The sequence below is a fragment of the Eretmochelys imbricata genome, chromosome 14 (genome assembly GCF_965152235.1).
Source record: "Eretmochelys imbricata isolate rEreImb1 chromosome 14, rEreImb1.hap1, whole genome shotgun sequence".
In the NCBI taxonomy this organism is placed as follows: domain Eukaryota; kingdom Metazoa; phylum Chordata; order Testudines; family Cheloniidae; genus Eretmochelys; species Eretmochelys imbricata.
The window spans coordinates 8364414-8387904 of record NC_135585.1 but is presented as its reverse complement, the minus strand read 5'-3'; the positions used below and the strand labels follow the sequence as shown (position 1 = coordinate 8387904).

General features: G+C 38.8%; 1 protein-coding gene across 1 annotated transcript; it reads right to left on the bottom strand.

Annotated features, from left to right (window-relative positions):
* Window positions 1-463: 463 nt before the first annotated feature.
* NOL11 (nucleolar protein 11) lies at window positions 464-21318 on the bottom strand. Its single transcript, XM_077833419.1, has 18 exons — window positions 21162-21318; window positions 15786-15899; window positions 14681-14737; window positions 13729-13874; window positions 13259-13316; window positions 11741-11879; window positions 11147-11338; window positions 9177-9253; window positions 8524-8647; window positions 7399-7508; window positions 6359-6436; window positions 4761-4945; window positions 4138-4263; window positions 2469-2693; window positions 1790-1868; window positions 1351-1443; window positions 947-1054; window positions 464-616 (listed from the first exon to the last, which is right to left on the bottom strand). The coding sequence occupies exons 1-18, from the start codon at window positions 21309-21311 to the stop codon at window positions 503-505; spliced, it is 2175 nt and encodes a 724-aa protein (XP_077689545.1). The 5' UTR covers window positions 21312-21318; the 3' UTR covers window positions 464-502.
* Window positions 21319-23491: the final 2173 nt, after the last annotated feature.

The following is a 23491-nucleotide window of genomic DNA, read 5'->3' as shown; positions in this document are numbered from 1 at the left end:
TTGCGCACTTTGTGATAAATCTTACTTCCAGTATAATACATATAGGGGAACCAGGCAGATAGTGTTAAAATGACCTTCTACACAAACCTAAATGTTTAGAACAAAGATTCCATACTATAATTTCGCTCATACTGATGAACAATTCTTGCACAGTATAATACTGTCATCTTGTCGAAGAAAGTGCCTGTCAAGACCCTATTTATGAAGATATTTTACCAATATATAATCAAGTTTGCATAAAATCAAGTCACATTTTAGAGTGTTACTGGGAGTATATTTTCCTAGTATGATTATTCTGATGTCATGTGGGGTCTTCAATAGGTCATCCAGTGAAAATGGGAGAGCTTTATACATTAGCCTCAAACTTGTATCCCTCAATATAGCTACAGAGGGAACCAGTTACCCTGCACAGAAAGCTCACAACCCATTATGAAGAGGAAATAAATCCTCGTCAGAGAAGGGATTAAATAAAAAATAAGTTTATGAAGAATACATATCAAATTCAAACCAGTTCCAACATTTCAATAGAATATAAGCCAAAGTCTTTTTGGTGTTTTATTCTTTGCAGCTCTTGCAAACTTCCTTCTATCTTGTTGAGTTCTGAGTGAAATCGTACCTAAGAAGAAAAATTAAGATGTTTATAATACAAAGCTTATGGAATGCTTTTCATATGTGAAAACAGTGAAAAAAAAGGCACATTTATATGACACACTCATCCTGAAGGATCTCAAAGCTGTTCAAACTACAAACACAGAACCACTGCAATACTGTCATTTCTGGGCCTGTAGTAGATGGAAGACTGTAGAAATTTGACACAAAGGACAAAGCATGAGTAGAGAAGAACAAATGTGTATGATTGAGTTGACTGTATTTTTATATCTCACGTGCCACTCGGATACTAAATCCATACTCAAATTAGTGCAGTATTATAGGAAGTGTAACTTACTTGTGCTCTCACAAACTTATGCAAGCTAAAAAGTAATCCTTTTGCTTCTGGTAGCATCACCACAACTGTAAAATGAGCATCTAGTAACAGGCACATCCAGTCCATAATCTGAACAAACAAGACAAATCAGCATTACCATAATTATAGTTTATGGATATCTAACATCATCTGCTTAACAGATTACAAGTTCAAAGGTTGAACAGGACATTTGTATTGAAAGTTTAAATTTCTAGTGATGTAAAATGAAACCCCTTATCTTGGGGAATGTGTCTTTTTCCAAGCCACTTTAGAGATATTAATCTGTTAGCATGTAATGAATAAATGCAATACAATACACTGATCTAAACTACAAGATTATGCCATTACCAAATTTAGGGTAATATTTAATGCTGCTATCTTCTCACCTGGTTTATGGTTGGAGAGCGCATGCCAGGAAAATTCATACTAACTTTTTCACTGCACTTTATATACAGGTACTGCAAATACCGGAGAAACAGCTAGAAGAAAAATAGAGTCAGACTGCTATACCAGATTCTTAGCTATTTCCCCCCCAAACATGCCCCTATTTGTAAATTTTAATATACTGTATCAGCACACAATATAAGGGAAAGGAAAAAGACTTCATTATTTGTTAATTGTAAAGTATTGATCTCATTTTTAGAGAGACTGAGAATTTAGCTTCAGAACACTTAATACCATTTTTAATTCTTATTTGATATCTTAAACCAATACATGAAAAATAAGTTTATGCAACTTAGAATCCATCATTAAAAAAAAAGTAGTTTTCTGATTTATAGTTAGAGCTAAACTGATATTTAGTTCTAAGTAGTATAGCATGCTTACAACAACTTGCTGAGCTGAAAGGTCTTTCAGATGAGGCAAGAGAAACGTTTCACTGTATGCTGAATGGAGAATGGCATTTCTGTGTAGGATTATTCAGGAAATACAGTTTCAAGAATTGTCATTTCTATGAAGATTCAGTGGATCTTAAATTTTGTTATTCTACACTTTTAGGGAGAAGTGCTGTTTTGGTTTCTGAATATTCTTCTTCCTAGTCTTTGGGCTTCTACCGTGATATAAGTTAGTCTCAGGTCACTGAGACTAGCATTTTTTTTATTTATTTTTTAAATGGATTCAATTTTCTTAGAAGTACTGTAGTTACATAGTTAAGGGTGCCTTTGCCAGCCAAACACTTAATACCAAGTTTTCTTTCTGTGAAGCTAACATTTTATACCAAAACTTATTATTGCAACATGAAATTGTATACAAAAAGTAAATGTAAATCAAAATTAAGTATCACTTATTTTACAGGATGAATATGAAGACTGCCTTATTACTTTTTGTGTAGTTATGACCAATTTATCACAACTGACAAGCTTTTTATGATTAACAAGAGGTTAAGACAGACTTTGGAACAATGATAATAGTAAGCACCACTTATTTTACAGCCTGTATTTTAATCAAACTAGAGATAATTCATGAGGTAACAAAATTAAGAGGGCATATATGCATCAAAGGATACAACAGTGCTGCCTTTTGTGGTCCAACAGGGCATAATTCTTCAGTGTACATCACATGGGACTTGTGTGTTAACTGAACATCACAGCTGTCCTCCATCAGTTCAGAACTGAAGCCATTCTGTACAGTTTCACTTTTTTTTTCTACTTGATCATTGGGCGTAATATCGATGTAACTGATTACTGAATCTAAATTCACATTTATTCCTTGAAGGCTGTCATCATTGATGCTATAAGAAGGAAGGGTCATTCCATGGACAGACTATTAAATGTTTATGTTTGTATATTCTCTGCACAGGCAACACTATCAATCTTTTTATACCAAAATAGTCTATTAGCACTTTGAAGCATACAATACAGATGAAAGAACAAGAGAAAATCCAGTTAAATTATTTGACTTAATATTTATAAAACGTGTACTGATTCTAGCACCACAAGTTTAAGTTACCGTGTCACCAGCCATTCTATTATGGACTAGTTTAAAGAAGGTTATAATCTAAGTTTGTTTTGATCATATGGCATTATATAAAGCTATGTGTTTTGTTCCTTAAAATGTTTATAATTATTCCAACATTTAGCATGCAGGCAGTTGACAGGCAATTAGCTGCTAATATGAACACCACAGTTTGCCATTTTGAAATTTTTAAAGAACGAGTTAGTCTCCATGGATAGTAACTTTTGGCAATCCAAATAGTTTATAGAATTGTTATAGTCAATAGGCATCTTGCACAGATAGAAGGTAGAATTTTAGTATTAAGGGCACAACTTTGTGTGTAAAGAAGCCAGTTTAACAAAAGGTTATGTTTAGTTAAAACTAAACATTTAGTTAAATTGTGTGTGGACATTAAAATTAATTTATCACTGTTCTATATTGATTTAGCTTACCATTTAAGTTTACAGGAACAAGCTAAACCAACATAAGACAGGCCCTGGTAAAATACATCACAGGCCACTCAAAACCAAGAGCAGCAAAGTGTTCCCTTTAACCTCTCATCTGTGTCTGGGGACTGCAGAACATACATAACTTATGCCACACTTAAGAAACAAGTGCATTTACAATTTTCTGTTACACTTGTAACTAGCTAGTGTGGAGAAGATACTGAGACAAAAGACTTATTGCATTTAAATGAATCTGCAGATGGATGGCTCCAAGTATTCTGGGGATTTTCAGGGCTGCTATTCAATCTTTTTTTTTGGCCTGGCTTTATGCTTTGGTTTGTCTTAGCAATATACCATCTGAGAGAATATTAAAAGAAAGACAATAGTTCAGCATTTTTTGTAATGGTGAAAAACCATGGTGAGTTACATAAAAAGCATGGTGTATAGGCAAAACTGACTAAGCTTTCCATCTTAAGAAGCTATCAAAGCAAGAGGGGCGTCCAGTTTTAGTGGAAACAAAGCTAATGCCAATAGTGTGTCCTAGGAGAGGAGACACACAAGCCTGGCATCAATTTAGGCTAATGAAGTAATTTGCTGACCAACAAGATGGTGAGTAAAAATTCAAGAATAAATACAATTTCAGGTTCCTGAAGGTTCTTAAAATATTGTTTAACTCTTCATCTGTAAAAAAAATGCTTAGAATGCTAAAATGATTCTTAGGAATGTATTGAAACCAAGTCTTCAGGTAAAAACTAGACTAACAGAAGGGAAATATATTACCAGCTTCCCGCTTACCTTAAGAAAGCCTTCAAGCAAGCACAGGTAACTGCTTCAGGAACATCAGGAAATTGCTGTAGACAGAGTTGCAACAAATGCACATCTGTCTTCTCCAAGGCAACTGCCATTAAGTCTGGGCACAAACTAAGGCAGAATAAAGAAGTTAGTCCCCACATTTCGACCACATGTGAACTACTGAAGCGTTAACCTTCTTTTAGATGAAGGTGCAGCAGTATTGTCCAGTGGTTAGGGCACTAGTTTAGAACTTGGGAGACCCACGTTCAACTCCCTGCTCTGCCACAGACCCACACTGGGCAAGTCACTTAGCCTCTCTGTGCCTCAGTTCCTACATCTGTAAAAAATGGGATCACAGTACTGCCCTACTTCATAGGGATGAGAATGATAAATATTTTTAAAAAATGAAGTGCTTTGAGATCTACTGATGAAAAGTGCTATAAGAGGTACCAAAATTGATATTTGCGACAGAAATCCTACAGGTCTTCCTGTGAGAACAGCAAATCATAAAATAATCACTTTTTCTGGTAAAGGTCTCCACATTTCGACCATAAGTAACACTTTCAAAACTTCACATAAACAGCTTAGTCACTTTCAAAAACTGGACTTAAACACTTAATATTCACCTGTAAGAGAGTCCTTGTGTCTGGATTAACTGCACCAGGCAATTTCGAGGGTAAAATGTTGGCTCTGTTTTACACCTGTTCATGAGACCTGTTATAACGTATCCAACTGTAGCTTGGAAATCTGACATCTGTGCATTTGACAAGAACTGCCTCAATTCCTCTTCAATATCATTCTGAGAAGAATCCTAAAAGTAACATTATCCAATTCAAAAAAGTGTTAGAAATACAAGATTAGCATATTGTTACTGATTAGACTAAAATGGAGAAAAAGAAAACTTCAGACTGCAGATAATAACATGCAATGTAGATGTAGACGTGTTGGCCCCAGGATATTAGAGAGACAAGGTGGGTGATATATCTTTTATTGGACCAACTTCTGTTGGTGAAAGACAAAAGCTTACAAGTGACACAGGGCTCTTCTTCCCTGCAAACTAAGATGACTTTCCCTTCTGATATGGTGGTGGTAAAGCTAAGATTTTAAGATTACCCCTTTTGACAGCCTTGTCATAATGACCAAAAGATCTAATCTAGAACTGAAAATTATACCCTTAATAATCAGATGAGAGTGGTCTCATTTCAATCCTTACTCAGTAACTTTTCTCATTAGTTACTATAATATTTGCAGAGATCTTTACTCAATTTCCAATCAAATAACTTGAGTTACAGCACTAGGATTGCTTGAACAACAATATTTTTTCAATTAATGTGTTGCATATACCAAAGCAGCCATGAACTTTCAAACAAGCGGGGAAGCACTTTTGATCACACACCATTTGCAACAATTTCCAGGAATTAATCAGACTATGCAGCGATGTTGCTGACTAGTCAGCTCAGGTTTACTTTTATAAGTTTAAATACAATTAAATTTAGTTCAGCAATTCTCAAAACTGCACCAGGATGTTGCTTAACTTGTTTCTAAATTGATGTGCTATAGTGAAAAATCATTATTGTTGATACAGGTATTAAGTTTAATTATCTTATTTTGGAAGTGATTATAGGACAGACTTCACCTTCAGACTACTTTTTAAAATTAAGTAGCTTGTTTCACATTGTATCAAGAAACTCAGGTATGAAGATTTGGGAAGAAGGGTTTTATGTTGGAATATTAATTGTCAGGGTGCCTCATGCCTCCATATAGATGTCTTATTTAAATCAAAACAAATGTAAATATTCCAGACAAAAAAAGTTCCAAAAAGTTACAAGTCTAGAGTTCAGTCAGAATCTTTTTTCTAAGTCTCACCATTTACTTCAGAATGTCTATTGCCTTTAAATTTAAGACCTCCATCTTTGTGCAAGGCTACATTTATAATATTTAAATTATTCAGACGCTGTACACTACGTTCCTGAAGCTTTGTTGAAAGAGCTAGCTTTAATATCATTAGTATTATGCGTGAGCAATTCTTTTTGCAGAATAGTTATATACACTGATGGTTTGATCTCCAATATGGCTAATTCTTACAAGTATACATGTATCAAGCTACGAGGACAGGAAAGGAAGAGGGGGAATGACAGAACTCGATCGGCCATTTGGGTTGACTTATTTTGAGATATTCTAATAGGTTAGTAAAATATGAGCTAAGGATATTTTAGTTACTTACCTTTATATCTGATAAAAGCTGTTCAACTGTAAGGGTGTCTCGCTGCACTTTTGCAACATTGTTCCTTCTCGACCTTAACTGTAATTTAAGGAAAAAAAAATAAATCGAAGTTACCCTCAAAGCCTGGACAAAAATGATAAATTTTCAATCAAAATAACTAGGAACAGCATGAATGTGCTATTTGTGTGTTGTAGAAGTAGTATGTAGGGTTTAAGGCAGTGTTACCCAAACTGTGGGGCACACCCCCATAGGGATGTGTGGAGGAAAGCTCAAAGGGGGGGGTGCATGGCAGAGCCCATGCCAGCCCGCACCCGAGGCGGAAAGCACCATGCCGCCCCTGCTCCAACTTCGCCCCTGGCCACCACTCTCCCCTCATTCCCTCTCCACCCCCCAGCACTGCTTCAGCCAAAGCTCCTCGGCCGAGCCAACTTTAAAAGGATAGAGGAGGGGCATAGACAGATTCCATTACTGGAGGGAGGGGGGCGGTGGGAAAGACGACAACAGGAAACGTTTGGACACCACTGGCTTGAGGTCACCAGCCGAACAATGTTGAGACGTCCGATCACAGTTTTAGAAACAAACAGTTATCTGCCAGAGCCAACCCTGAAGTTTTGAAAATACATGCACTCATAATTAAGACTAAAGTTTGTGTCATGCATACTTTTATTAAAAGTCACAGACAGATCACGGGCAACAAACAGAAATTCACGGCAGCCTGTGACCTGTCCTTGACTTTCACTAAATATATCCCTGACAAAAGGGGTAGGTGGATTCAGCACCCACTGCTGCTGAGGCTCCTGGGTACCCCACTGCTTCAGTGTGTGGGTGCCACAGGGATCCGCTGCTTGCGGCTGAGCAGTGCCACAGGGTCTCCCCACCAGCTTGAGGGCTGGGAGTTGCGAGGGCAGGGCTGGCTGGGAGCTCCAGCCCCAGGGCAGAAAAGGTCATGGAGGTCAATGGAAGTCACGGATTCCGTGACATAATCGTAGCTTTACTTATAATGCAAAGACAACCAAGGAAAAGACAACCCTGAAACTTACAGTTCTCTTGGATTCAGTTTTAGCAGTTACAGATTGCTGTGCACGTGGAGATGCCAGATCTTCTTCTTGAAGCATATTCCAATTCACATATGAAGACACCGTTCTCATGCCTGTGCAATCACAAAAAGTTATATTAAACCTATACAAAAAGTTACAAGAGTGCATTCACGCAAAGAATGGAAGCAAGTTAATTCTATCATCTCTCTAATAGCAGTAGGGAATCTTCTAACTCTAAAGCAATTTAAAATATTGAGTCATTCCCTGTCAATATAAAATTTGTTTCCAATTCCATGCATCTTGTGAATAAAACTAAAATAAAGTTTAAGATCAGCATTAAAATAAAAATGTTTTCCTAGAAAATAAGGTTAACGCAACTGCTGTATCAGTCAAGATACAAATACACCAGCTGCTCTGAAATCTATCTTGGACTTTATTCTAAAGTCTAGGATGAATTAGATAAGTACTTTCAACAGTATTTTACAGGTGCAACAGTATGACTGGTGTTAAGCTGACTCCACAATACCCTATTTTCAGAAAAGGCTGTGCCAAGAACTACCCCTAGGCAAAAGACTATCATATGAAGTCTGAAAATAATGGAATTTGTATTAAGGGGAAGAAAAAAACAAAAAACACCCAAACAACCAGCACTGTATGTAAAGATGCTTTAAAAAAGCTTCCACCTAAAAAACTGCGTAAGTACAGGTTTATTAATAGTAGTAGTAGTAGTAGTAGTAGTAAAGGTTTAACTAGCACAACATACAACAGTTTAGCAGCATGGGGGACAGTCATGTTATTCCTCTACAAAAAATATGCAGTAAGTGAATGCTTAATGTTGTTAAATATATTGTAAGGAAATTCACAGTTCATAAACACCATCTCCCCCCCATCACCCAGGCATGTTAGGATGCTCTGTTTCAGTGCATCGATACTACAGGTAATGTATTATGCACATTTCAATAAAGTTTTTTGCAAAGGAACAGAAAGCAAAGTTAAGCTACTGTTCAGCTATTTTACTGTAAGACTGATCCTGTTTTTTCTATGAAGTTTTTCAACAGAATTTTAGTGGTAGGTTGTATGCTGAAATTGCAAGTATTCACTGAATAATATTTATAATTGAACTCTTACCTGAGGTTTGAGTATCCTTGAGTTTTCCAACAGCAGCTGCCAAGGATGAAGTTTCACACTTGTATACGATTACAGTTAGCACCTTCCCATGTGTTAAAAAAAATTTCTCTCCATAACACCACAACTACAAAATATTAAGTACATTGTTAATTAACAGATGAAGTACAGAAGCTAATTTGGACTTCTGCACAAAAATCCATTCAAATCAATATATTTTTTTTAAAACATCTCAGTAAGTTGTTTCTTTCCATCTACCCTTACCCTCGACTAAAACTCCAACTGAGTCTTAGCATCATTGATCAAGCAGTGTGAATGAGACAAAAGCTTTATTTTTGGGCAGACTAAGTGCCTCCTAGTGGACTTTCAAAACAATCAATTTAGGATTTAAAAAACCTACCTTTTAGATAGCCCTGTCACAGTTTTATTGCATAAGCCCATCTTGCCTGAAGTTTGCCTCAAGAGTTGAGCATTTTAAAGTGTTTATTATTTTACGCTGCTCAAAAACTTCTACTGTTTCTCTTACCATGGCTTAAACGAAACATTCTGCCCCTCCCCAGTTGTATGTACTCATTTCTACAGTGAAATAGAAATGCCAAGTTTGTTAGATTGAAGCCTACAGTACCATAGATATCAAACACTGAATTACAGCTTACTTGTCCTGAGGTTCCCTGTGGTAGTTCTTTTGAAGTTTGCAATGTTTGAAATTTTGTATTCCATATAGATAGGCACTCTACAGAAAAAGGAAAAAACTGGATATATTGAGCGTTCAAAGCGACAGACATAACATTTCTCTGTAGTCTTCAGTTACAGAGAGGCACTTCCCAAAATAAAATGAAATTGCATTTCAGGATGCATATAATGCACCCAGCACTAAGGAACAGCAAAAGTGATTTTGGCAAGTCAAATGGGGCAGTTTTCCTGCTAGAATGTCCTGCTTTCCAGTCTGGCCAAACCAGCCAGGCCAGCACCTGACGATCGCAGGGAATATATTTGATTTCAGAACCATAGACTTGTTCCTGGCTGCCTTGCATTTCAGCACAGCCAAAAACAAAAATATTTTGGAAATTCAGTCTTGCGAAAAGCTTCATATTTTATTCCTAGGGGAATTCTGTGCCAAAAAATTAAAGATTCTGCGCACAATATTTTAAAAAATTCCTCATTTTATTTGTCAGAATAATGCAATATAATCACTCTGGTTTCAATTAATTCGGTAATTTATTTAAACTACAATACAATGGCTGGCGCATGGGAGTGGGGAGCATTGGAGAAAATCCCCAAACCTCATTACCCAATAGTAATGTGGCCAGGTTTGACGCTTTATTTCTAGTTATTAGTCAACAAATATATGCAGCCATATGCTCAGTGTTACATCATAGGCAACTGAAGAGCAAGTGAGGGCTGGGGAATCAAACTCACGATTTATATTGGCTACTGACCATCTCCAGAAAAGTCAGCAGCAAACAGTTCATGAAGCACATTTTGATAGAACTGGTCCAAATTTTTGGACTGAAAAAGTTTCCTAATGACTAAAGCACCGTAAGCATTTATAAGGCTATACTGTCCTTTACACCACTCTGGCAATGTAGAGGAGCCTTAAAACTTTTACACCTGTTTTATACTCCTGGAGGAATTAACAAAGACAATGGGAACAATTCACTGTGCAGGCAGGCTGTTACATTCTGCTCTACCTAAGGGAACAAAGCCTGCCCCACACCTACCTCCTAAGGAACACACCGAAGCCCTGCCCCTCCACGCTGAGTGTGCCGCAATAGTGAGCAATAGGGACAGAGTATCCCTCTCTCTCTCTCTCTCATGCACGACTGCCCAGCCTGCCCCTGCGGCCCTGGCAGTGATTTACATCTCTAGTAGCTGGTTTGTGTGCCTGAACCAACCCATCTGTGCTGCTGGGGAGGGGTGTGTGACCACTCTTGCGCTTCCCTTTGCTTCCCCATTAGAAGTAATTTTTCTGCAGGGAAGCAAAGAAATCTGTGGGGGACATAAATTCTGCACACGTGCAGTGACACAATTCCCCCAGGAGTAAAATTTGACTTTTCATCCTGATTCAGGACAGAAAATGTTTTGGAAACTTAGAATTTCAGTCCTGGGGCAAACTTCATTTCCCGGCCAGTTTATTTGCAGAAGAAGTAGATAATTCTCTTTTTGTATGCTGAAATTACGAACAAGTTGTAAAATATTTGAGGGTTATCTCCCACTATATTTTCATACAATTTTCAAAAACAGTGTAGAAATACTGCAGTTTAGAGAGTGAAATTCAATAGCAAAAGTAGTTTCTAGTCTTGGGTTTGTCACTACTATTTACAATTACAATCCATTAGAGGCATTATTTCAGTAAATGTAGATTGCAAACCACTCAGTTGTATAATTAACTGTACTACAATAGTTTCCAACAGTAAACTAGCATTCTGTCTGAAATTTAGTTTCTTTACCATCCCCACTAAATAATTGGGTCTCTGAAAAAAGTTGTAAATTCCCCGATTAGAAATTCCAACCCAAGATCATTCTTTCCTGTGAAGAGACCATAAAAATAATCCACCAACTGGTCTATGTGGCCAACTTAAATTTTGTCTTAGAAGTTAAACAAAACAAGTCACTTCAAAGTTACCTTTGGCAATATTAGGTGGAGAATCCAAACATCCCAATACTGCAACATGATCTATATCAAGGATGGCTAATGAAGCTCTTTTTAGAACAGTGTCAGACACTACAATTTTGAGCAGTAGTGACTTGGACAGAATTTGCTCTTCCTCTGGGACACTTTGTTGCAGTGACATCTTATACACACATCCATTAGAATCTATCAGAAGAGAAAAGTGACACTACATTTTAAGTTAATGATTGTGTCAAACCATGCCTCTGCATTTTTCTAAAGCTTCATATGTACATCTAAGACCATTATAAAATCTGCACATGAAAAGCTAACCTAAATGGACCAACTTTAATCACAATGCAGTAAGTTCAGAAGAGAGTTCAAATGCAGAACTTTCTTAAAGACATCTCATTGTGCAACGCATAGCATGATCAGGTATAAGACTTTCCAGCCATCAGAACAAGAAAATGCTTAAAAAAAAGTTTTAATTACTACTACACAAAATTTAATACCAAAAAAAGTTATATTAGACAACAGCAATTCACAAACAGCTGTAGTTGTTAGTTTACAAGTTTCAACCAGTTACATCCATCATAAAATAAGACTTACACAAACACAGGAGTGTGAGAATCTTGTTTTTTGTATATGCTGTAAAACTCAGTGGATGGGATGATTCTTCTTGTTCAAGCTTGTATTTGTGTAGGATATCTGGGTTAACCTTCTGCACATACACAAAATAATTCCCATTCTAAAAAAAAAAATTAGTTTACTGCTATTTCATTTACAAAACAGGGACATGCTACAGATATTATTGTTACAGACTAGCAGTAGTGAACTGCCATACAAGCCATTTAGAGTTATGAACCTAAACTCTTAACTGGACATGTTGCACAAACAACTCACATGAAACAGTTTGTAAAATTCATGCAGGTTTAAGTGACATTATGAACTAATGCAATACAAATGGATTTACAGGGAAGATAAAAACAAGTTAATGAAAAAGCCAAAATATCAGAGAATCACTTTCAGGCACTAATCAACAGTGCATATGAAGGAGTCAGAAGAGGCTATTAACATGAGCCAATACAGGTTTTCTGGTTAATAAACCAAATGTGACGCTCAAGAAGCCATTTCATTGGCTAAACAAGATTTCTGAGGAACTTGCAGGGGGAGTCCTCACCATCCCAAGCACCAAGAATTAGTTATGAGGGTTCTCTTTTACTTAGTATTTCCCAGTTTTTAATTTTAAGATTTCAAAACAAAGCATGAGTGGTGCTCCTAGGGACTCAGGAATACAGACTACTACTACTGTTCTGATTTTAATCTTAATTGCTCTCTAGATTAATACCCAAACTAGTTTCCCTTCTTGGAGGCAAAATAATGGTAGAGTTCAATGAGATTGTCACTTTGTAGAGACATGTACGGTATTTCAGATAAATACACAGGAATTCCTCCCTCCCCACCAAAATGAGATTTTTGTAGTGGGTCACCTTTGTAAATAATTTTTTTTACAACAGAACCTCAGTTACAAACTGACCAGTCAGCCAAACACTTATTTAGAACCGGAAGTACATAATTGGGCAGCAGCAAAGACAGACAGACAACTGTGTTAAACTACTAAAAAAAATAAAGGGAAAGCAGTATTTTTCTTGTGCATAGTAAAGTTTTAAGTCAATATTCAGCTGTAAACTTTTGAAAGAACCATAATGCTCTGTTCAGAATTACGAACCACCCCCATTTCTGAGGTGGTGCTCATAACTGAGGTTCTACTGTATGTAAAAATATGGCTTTAAAGTTGTAGGCCTCTGTAAGACTTATTTTTTAAGTTGTCAATACATTTTCCACCATAATTAAATGTCCTGAATTTTGCCCCATCCCTGGGGTAATGAGAACAAGTTCACTATTACTGAAAAGCTAGATGACATTTTGTAGATTTTTCAACTAAGTCACACTCATCACTACAGGACAACTCAATTGTAATATAAATTAAATAGGTAACAAATACTTTACATCATGAAAATTTATATTTATGAAATTAAGCAAGAGATACAAAGAAAGACTAAATTGATTTAAACCCTATTATAATTTATTTATTTTGCTATAACAAATTTTTAAAAAGCCACTCACTTTCTCAGTAGTAAAAATTAAAACAGGTTGTTGTGTTTCCATGAAAGCTTCACTCCACCTAAAAGTTGAAAGTTGTAGGATTATTTCTTGCTACAAGTAAAAACAATTGAACATTTTTAAGTGGGCAATGAACTAAAAATACATTTAACTCAAAACTCTAGGTACATCTGGAGGCACTGCCAATAGAACGGATGACTATCACTGTGATCTTCAACATCACTTCAGTCATCTAAATACATTAAATTATGTATTTAGACCTTTATACATATATTCTCATTTTAATAGGATACAGCCTTATAGCCATAAAATAGTAGTGCACAAGACATTTTTAAATACGATTGCAGCTCTCACCTCTGCAACACACACTTCAGGGCACACAAGATAGACAATAGCAGACTTAGACCTTGATTCACATATGACCATCAATTCCTTGGATTATGAAGGTAGTTCCCTAAAATGGTATCACTCACCTGATGACTTCATCTGAGATAACATTTTCAATTTCTTGTTGTGGTGCTGCCAGCAGAGCATCTAAGGTTCGCACAGCACCTCCTTTGAAAAGCACAAGTGGCTCTGTATAGGGTAGTGAATGTATCCGATATACCTCAGCTGTTAACTGAAAAAAAAAAGTGTTCTCTTTAAAAGTTTATTTTAAATTCACAATTTATTGCCCCCAAACTGTTGTACATTTGATTTTTTTGTTTTTTATTTCTACAGATTTCTTATAAAAACTGACTAGCAACAGAATGCTGCCAGTGCAGAATTCCTCATAATGGAGTCCCAGCAAGTTCCACTTTTGTGAAACATTGTGATGCATCATCATTTCACTGCCGAAAGAGGCAATCGCTAGTAAAACATCTGTTCCAACTTAATTAGCATCACATTTCTGGGTCGCATTAGGCAGGTTACAATCCGGAACAGTTAAGTGACACCAGGAATTTAAATATAACTGCTAAAGCACAACACATCCACCAACCAGACCTCACTATAAAGAAATACAAAACACAAATAAAATTTTCTGACCGAAACTCCCATTCAGTTGAATAATTTACCTTTTACTCACAGCAATAGGCTAGAAGAAACCTTATGTATTGAAATTTAATTATCCCAGTGGCCCCATTCAGAAAATTCCACAACCTATAAATTCTATTATGTTTCAAAAAGAGTTATCACTGGTCCTACTAACCACTTTCAGTCTAATGTTTGTCAGGAAGATCTTTAAACCTAAGCACACAGGTGAATTACTCGTAATATTCCATACTACTGGAAGTGTAAATTAAGGAGACAAGTAATTGAAGAAAAAAAAAATGAATATATGTTCAACATTTCACTGCAAAGCTAACATCCTCCCCTCCAAAAATTCTTAATTCTAATTTTAAAGTGAATATACATTATTATTAAAAAAACAAAAAACAAACTTACTGTTGCTTTAAATACTTTATCGAAATTAACATCTTCATCCTTCCATATTCTTAAAACCTTTAAAAAATAAATGGTTTTATAAATATGATGAAACTGTCCATTTACTGTATATCATAGACTCGCATATGAAATATTTGTTAGTGAAAGCAAACATATCAGGAAATTTTGAATGAATTCTGAATTCACAAGGAGTGACCTTAGTGAGAGCAGTCTTGAGGAAGCGGTTTGTGTGGGAGGGACAGCCAGAGGACCCAGGCAAGAGCTGAAGGAGTTAAGACAGCAGAAATTCAGCACAACCGCAAGAAGTTTGCATTTGAAAGGGAGGATGGATAGATTTTTGAGAACAGAAGATACAGAAGCGTGACTGAAGGAAAACAAAAAGAAACCAGATGAGGATAGACTAAAAGGGAGGAAAAAAAGGAAAATTCCGATAAAGGAGTTGGAAGGGGATATGATCAAAGCCACCCTCTACCAGGTCAGGGCCCAGGCCGGAAAGATATAGTAGGGTTCATTAGTTATTAAATATAATTCATTGGCATGAGAAAGTGTATGAAGCGTAAAGAAAAACAGAACCGGTGGTTATTTTCAGTTACCTATTTAAAAGACGAGAACAGAGAGAGATAAGGTAGCAGAACAGGAGATGTGAAGATGTGAACTACCCCAATCATCTCAACAGGGTGTTAATGCAAGTCTCACAACGTAAATAATTATTACTTCAGAATTTATTTTAACCGAACTATTCTTATGCTTATGTCTATCATATGAAAAGACTTTATAGGAAAGAACTTGCAAGTTTTCAAAAGGCAAGTAACTGAATATGTGGTTCTCAACATAAGGCATCTCCTCTTTCCCCCCCAAATGTGTGTCCAATCCCAGTGCTGGATGTCATCCACTCCACTGCGCAAAAATGCAATGACTGATCCAAATTCTGATGGTGTGCAACCTGGAACATTCCAGGATTTGAAAAGCCCTAAGAGAAGGATAGCTGCATTTATTCCGAAAAATTCCACACTTCTCCAGTACTTCAAATAGCTAAATCACAATCAATTACTTGTAATTCACTCAGAAGACTTTATATTCTCAAACACTGGAAAATAGCTCTCACCTTATTGTCATGGACAGCAATGTATTCGCCAGTTTCAAAGTTACATACAGCCGGGCATGTGATAGTTTGATCTTGTTTGACTGACCAACAACCCAGTGGCTTTTGGTCCGAAACCTAGACAAGTGAGAATAAGTAATTTAGATTTCCACAGATGACGCAAGCATAGTTCCAAAGAGGGTAATGAGTCAAAACAAAAACACAAACTAATCAAGTTCCACTTGAATATGGAGTTTATATAAAGAACACAGGAACTACCATTCTGGATTAGACCTAAAGTCCATGTAGCCCTGGCTCAGATGTTACCAGTACCAGATGCTTCTGAGGAAGATGCAAAAACCTCATAATAGGCAGATGTGTGGTAGTCTTCCTTCCATATTAGGTTTCATCCTGGTCTCCACACTTCGAGCTGAACACGTAGTTTCCAGCTTGCATAAACATACACATGCTAGCTTTGATTGAGCTAGCATGCTAAAAATATAAGCGTAACTGCACTGGCACAGGCAGCAGGACGGGCCAGCCGCCCTGAGTACAATCCTGTCTAGGAGCGTAGGTACTTACTTGGGAAGCTAGCCTGTTCTGTTGCCTGTGTCTACAGTTAGCATGCTAGTTTAATCAAAGCTAGTGCATGTACATATACCTGAGCTGGAAATTACACCTTCAGCTTGAAGCATAGATATACACTGTTAGTTAAAAATTGATTTAAACCCTGAGGCTTGATATCCCTTCCAAAATTTGTAATCATTAATTAGGAGATCAAGTATATCCAGAGTTTACCATGTAAGTGTCCAGTCCCTTTTTGAATCTTGTTAAATTCTTGGCCTCAACAATTTCCAATGGAAATGAGTTCCCCAAGTCACTCCTAGAGCCTTTTTAAAATACAGGTATAACATTTTCTATCCTTCAACCCTCTGGAACAGTGGCTTTTTAAAAGAAGATATGGCAGATTTTTGTTAGAAGCTCAGCCACTTCATACTCAAGCGTCTTCAGAAGTCTTGGACATAAGCCATCTGGGTGTTGACTTATTGCTTTTTAATTTATCAGTTTTCTCCAGTATTTTTTTCTTCAGGTATGTTGATCTGATAGTACTTCATGCAAGTTACCAGCAAAGCACAGCTACAGGTTAGGTATCTCCCCAATATCCTCAGGAGCAAAAACCAAGAAGCTAACTGACTTCACATTAATAACATCCTCCTCCTTTTTAAGCCTCACTGATTCTGCAGACCAACCAATTACTTCACAGACTTCCTGTTTGATATATTTAAAGAATCTCATTTGCTTTTACATTTTTAGCAATTTCCCTTTCACTGCCTGATGTATTATTTATGTTTCTATTTATTAGCTTCCCTAGGGTCTGATTTCCAAATTTTGAGGGATTTTCATTTGGTTCAAACAACTGCACTAACCATGGCAGTGAGCCACCCTTGTTTATTCCTTGCATTCCTTGTTTTCTTTTTGTTCAGCAGTCCACATATCTTCCAATGCCTTTTTAAAAAAAATTAAAGTAGTATTTATGTCACCTCTAAGAATTTAACTTCGTTATTTTTAAGTTTAAGGTCTTTTTGCCTAACCTCATTTCTCCTTTTCCTAAAGTTTAGTGTTACTATGTTACTTTTTGGTATCTTGTTTGCCCCAAGCACGTTGACCATAACTATATTGTATTCACTATTACTCTTTTGTTTCCGCTACACAAGCTAATTCAAGAAGTGACAGTATTACCTAAGCCTGAGCGAAGAATTGCCTCTTTTTGAATATTCTAGAACTAGTTGTTCCAAGAAACAATCATTTAAACATTGGAGAAATTGTCTCTTTAAACCAGTGGTTCTCAAACTTTTGTACTGGTTACCCCTTTCACACAGCAAGCCTCTGAGTGCGACCCTCCCCCTTATAAATTAAAAAACTTTTTTTATATATTTAAACACTATTATAAATGCAGGATGCTAAGCGGGGCTTATGATGGAGGCTGACAGCTCGTGACCCTCCCTCCCCATAATAACCTCGTGACCCCCTGAGGGGTCCTGACCCCCAGTTTGAGAACCCCTGCTTTAAACTCTGTTCTATGATGCCATTTGACCAGTTTATGTGGCTGTTGTCCACCATTTTCATTACTGTTAAATTTGTCTTCCTTTTTGATTCTCTCTGTACTGTGTACATTCGCACACGTTGGGATTTGCACTCATATGTTAATCATAGCAGCATTACAGCCTCACCTAAAGATCCCAACTGAGATCAGGGCTGTACACACAGCAAAAGGCAGTCCCGCTACCAAAGAGTTTACAGCAAGCAGACAACGGAGACAATTGATGGGAGAATGGAATTATTGTACCACTGAACTTTTCTTAATTATGTAGAGTTGCCGTTGCTTTTGTAGAGTGAAGATCTGGTATATGCATCCACGCCCTTTCTGAAAACCAGCTTCCTCTTTTCTGAGAACGCTATCAACTGCCTCGGATATATGCTGGACTATGATCTTATACAATACTTTGCTTGCCACATATAAAAGTGTGATACCATGCCAGTTATTACGATCACTGACAGCTCCTGTCTTCACTATAACCCCATTGATCCACTCATCTGGCACTTTTTCCTTTTCCTAGACTGATGTAAATAGAGGGGCCAGGATAGATGCTGCTAATTTAGGATTTACCTTGAACAATTCTACATTCAAGTTATCCTTGCCAGGAGCTTTCCCATTTTTTCAGGATTTGATGGCTTGAATGATCTCTTCCTGAGTTGGGGTGTCTGTGTTGATATCAAGATCATCTTCTGCCTCCTGAATGTTTGCTTCTTCTTTAGGTGGCTTCCTGTTCAGCAATTCTTCAAAATGCTCGGTCCAGTGCATTTCTTGTTCTTTTTTGGTTGTTAGTAGGTGGCCTTGTTTGTTCCTGATGAGAGTGTTTGTTGCTGTCTGCCGTTTACCATGGATAAGCTGCGTCATTTTGTAGATGGTTCCTTGTTCACCATGAGCAGCTGCATCCTCTGCTTGTGTTGCCAGATCATCAATATAATTCCATTTGTCTGCCCTCACAAGGCATTTGACCTCCTGGTGTGCCTGGCTATACTGCTTGTGGTATTTGTCCTTTAGCTTCTGGGATTTTGCGTCTAAAACTTTTTTCTTCAAGGCTTGTCTAGTTGCAGAGTCTGCAATGGCAACTTTACATACATTTCATAGACTTTGAGAAGGCTTTTGATAACATTCACAGAACCAGCCTATGGCGCATTCTGCAGGCATATGGAATTCCTTTCCGTATAATCAACGTCATCAAAAGCTTCTGTTTCAACTTTACATACAGTGCTGATCACAGTGAGCTCAGTTTTTAAGTCAAAACAGGAGTACGTCAGGGGTGTGTCATGTCTGCAATCCTCTTCAACATTGCCATTGACTGAGTAATGCGGCGTACAACAGAAGACATGCCAAGAGGCGTTAAATGGACACTTTTCATCCCTTGAAGACCTGGACTTCGCAGATGACGTTGCTCTCCTATCACATAGCCAACACCATATACAAGAACAAACAACTTGAGTCAACACATACAGCCAGCAAATTGGACTGAAAATTAACCGCAAGAAGACAGCTCTCATGACCTTTAATATTGCCTCACCATCACCAGTACGGATAGAGGATTATGTTCTCACCAACGTAGAAACATTCACATACTTGGGCAGCACCATCAGCCAGGATGATGGAACAAGCCAGGACATCCGGAACAAAATCAATAAAGATGGGAACACCTTCAGGAGCTTAAATACAGTCTGGATATCATCAAAATACAACACCAAAACCAAACTCAAGATTTATCAGAGCTGTATACTTTCAACACTACTTTATAGTTCAGAATGCTGGGAATGAGAATGTCCAAACTGTCTTCATTCCATACAACCTGCCTCAGAAAAATTCTCCATATCTTTTGGCCCAAAACAATCACAAACCAAGATCAACTGGCACAGTGCAGCCCAGAGGACCTGAGCACCATCATTGCCAAGAGGCACTGGAGATGGATTCGTCATGTGCTTCGGATGGAAACTGATTCCATCACCAGAGTAGCAATAAGATGGACACCTGAAGGCAAGTGAAAACGAGGCCATCCAAAAACAACATGGGAAGAGCTGTGGAAGCCAAGCTGAAAAATCTGGGGCACAGCTGGGGAACCACTGAAAGACTTGCCAGAAACAAACAGGAATGGAGGTGCTTCGTTGCTGTCCTAAACGACAGTTGCGTAACAGGAACATGATGATGAACTTTTCTATTTTGCTCTGTCAACATGAAATGATTGTATGCAGTGTTGTAGCCATGTTGGTCCCAGGACCTGAAGAAGAGCTCTCTGTAAGCTCAAAAACTTGTCTTGAAAGCTTGCCACTGACAGAAGTTTGGCCCAATAAAATATATTGCCTCACACCACCATCTCTCTCTAACATAAAATGAAGATTTTTTTATGACATTTTACCCTTTAACTTCAACAACTTTTTTTTTAAAAATGAAAGCTATTTGAAGAGTAAAAAGTCATTTAACGGTGGGGTTTCATTTCCAATTTGTTGCTCCTCAGACCAGCAGGCAATGGAGGCTGTAGGATCAAAAACTGTCAGATAAAACAGTTGTAGCACTGCCTTCTAAAATAGAAAGTTACAAACTATCAGGTTTCATGATAGACTGTTTCCCTATGGGTTAGCAAAGAAACTGACCACATTGCTAACTACAAGGCTGCGCAAGAGGCTAGGTATACTGCAGGGCAGCATGGCTGAAGGAAATACATGTTTTTTCCCCCCTACCCTCAGAAACATCAGGTACCGGCTATTATCAGAGGGTGGGTAATCAGACTAGAAAAGCCCATGCCCTGATGCAGAATAGCGAGTCCCAGGAGTGCAAGGCGAGCCTTGGGGTGGGCGCAGATCTGACACACAGCGCCCCGCAGGCGCCTGAAGACAAGAGAGGGTACAGAAACTTTTGCTAAAGCACACGCACCCGGGTGGGGGGAGAAGAGAAGAGAGAAGAGCCTCCTGCAGCAGCTGAAGCAACAGAAGTGCCGAGCAGGGACACAAGGGCAAGGGATACATCCCCGCAGGCTGCATGGCCCTTCCCCACCCCGCGCTCGGTGTCCGGCAGCGGGGGTTGGGGTAGCCCGGGAGCAGGGAGGCAGCAGCCTGGGCGAGCTCTGCCATGCTGTCCCTACCCAGCATATACAGGACGGGGCTGCAGCGAGACAGGCCAGCCCGGGGGACTGAATCCCCGTCCCGGGGAAAGCGGGGCTCCGCACAGGGTCCCTGCCGACGAGCATGCGGTGCAGGGGAAAGAAGCAGGCGGATCTCACGCGGTCCCGTCCCACGGAGGAGCGAGGCTTCCCCGAGAGAGCGGCCACGTCCGCCGCCGGGCGGGGCGATCACCTTGTAGAGGGTGGCCGTCCGGCCGCGGTCGGTAAGCAGCACCCGGTCGGAATCCGGGCCGGGCTCCAGCCCCAGGATACCCTGGCCAGCCCCTGCTCCCGCGCTGGCAATCAGGCCGCACAGCGTGAACTCCTCACACAGCGCCGCCATCTTACAGAGCCGCCGCCTCTCGCGAGAGCTAGGGAAGGACGCGAGACCACATTCCGCGAGAGAGCCGGAGCAAACGGCCAATGAGAGGAAGCAGGCGCACGCGCGCGAGAATCAACCCCTAGGAGGGGAGGCGCATGCGCATTTATCTTTATGAGTGTTGGGGCGTGGCCGACCTACTTATGAGGGAGGAAGGTGTTTGGTGCTAGGAGGCAGGTCTGCGTGGTCCTTTCCTGCGGGTGCTGGGCACAGGCTCCCCTTCCGATGTACTGTGAGACCTTGGGCAAGTCAGAGCCCTGCGCTGGAGCGGGAGGTTGTACTGTCTCTGACTGGTGGGAGGTGCAGGTTCAAATCCTGGTCAGAGAGCTGAGCATCCCCTCACCCCCATTCCAGGAGGAGAGAGGGTGCTGGCTGCCTCTGTGTGCTGGGTCCTCAAGGTCTCAGGTTGGCAGCTCTCTTGATTGTATCACAAGTTTCTCAACATTTGATGTTTGACTTAAAGCCCCAGCTCCCAGAGAGAAGAGTCTCAGCTGCTGTTTAAAAATAAGAGTGTCCAGCCCTCCCGGTTGCAGAGAAAAAGCTTGAAAAATCCAGCCCAAGAGCAGCCTCAAAGCTCAGAGGGCAGCTCAGAAAAAGGACCCCACATTTATTTATTTTGTAAACCTCATGATTACTACACCAATCTCATGATTTTGGGGGAGCCTGGCTCATCATTCTGTAATGTTTGGAGTTGGCGATACTGATTTGGGCACTCAAAAACTGAGGCACTTGGAGTTAAAGGGCTCATCTGAAAGTTTGTTTAAAGTCATAGTTGGGACTGAAACCCAAACTTTCAGTATCACTATAGATTGCATTGCCTTTCATTAGGGACCGTTCCTTTGTGAATTAACAAGTTTTTCCTCTTGTTCTGCTCACTCATGCAACTGTTTCAAGCAGATCACTATGCTTTATGGTTTCAGCCTACCCAGGATAGTATCTGAAGAATGGTCTTTTTTATATATCTATTGCCTTACTTTTCTTCCTTTCATAGATTTTTTTTCTTTCTGTTTCTTTGTCACTGAAAAATATCCCCCATCTAAAGTATTTCATATCTCTGGGGAGCTACAAATGCATTTGACATACTGACTATCATATTAAATCAAATATAATAATTAGATGAACATATTATCCTCAGAAATAATCAAACGAGAATGAGCAATTCATTAAGAAAGGGCAGAAGAACGCTCTTGGTCATCAAGCAATATATTTCTAGTTTGGTAGCACAAATGTGTTGGAACCAGGCACACTTCTGAAGAGTATAGAGTTTGAATATTTGTCAGTCAAAGCAAAGTGCCACATGTTTTTTCTTGCTTTCGATACAAGTAAATATGATAGTGAAAAGACCTTTTCCTTTCCCCATGGAGGATGACCAATCTCTACATGGGAAAAAAAGAGAGCATTTAATTGTTGGTATTTCTGGTGAGGATGCCAAGAAGGGTGCTTGTTTTGATGGTAGTGTTTACAATGTGTAAATTTGCCTGTGGGGAAATGGATTGAGAGTACAAAGCTCATATCACTTATTGAATGATGAGTTGCAGTCAATAGTGATCGAGGCTGGATGCAAACCAAGGTGCTGGAAGAGAAAGTCTGTATTGTCTAGTACAAATACCTTGAGCTATTCAGTCCCAGAAAAGATTCTCTTTATTATTGCTAGTATATGGAAATAATACCAGGACACAAAGCTAGCAGCAGAAAAAAATGATTTCTGGAGAGAACAGGGGATCTGGAGGTTTTCTTATATTCCCACTAGAATATTCCCACTTTGAGGGAAAATGCAGCTCTGCTCTGAAAAATGTATTTGTAAAAATAGCTTACATTTATTGTGTCCTTCTGATGCTGTATCAGATTTTTTCAGGTAACCATCAGCTCTGCAAACATTTTGGGATCTGAAAGCCAAGCAGAGTTTTTTTAGCTCATGCATCAACACAAACAGTAAAGACTTTGCAGGCTACATACTGCACTCAGATACACCTGAGCGACCCCATTTTGCTCAAATTATGCCCTGACACCTGTGCAATCCAATTGTTCTATTGTGGGAATATATAAGTGTACCTGAGGCATCATTTGAATACAATGCATTTACACAGGTGGCCCAGTTACCAGAAATTAGATGACAACTATATTGTGGATGTGCAAGCCAGACA

Excerpts from the sequence above, each read along its gene's own strand:
- NOL11 (XM_077833419.1), bottom strand. The coding sequence starts at position 21,311 with ATGGCGGCGCTGTGTGAGGAGTTCACGCTGTGCGGCCTGATTGCCAGC. Across the intron at positions 8,648-9,176 it reads CACAGGGAACCTCAGGACAA|TTGTGGTGTTATGGAGAGAA; the intron begins GTAAGCTGTAAT and ends AATATTTTGTAG. Across the intron at positions 1,869-2,468 it reads CCACAAAAGGCAGCACTGTT|AAATGCCATTCTCCATTCAG; the intron begins GTATCCTTTGAT and ends AATCCTACACAG.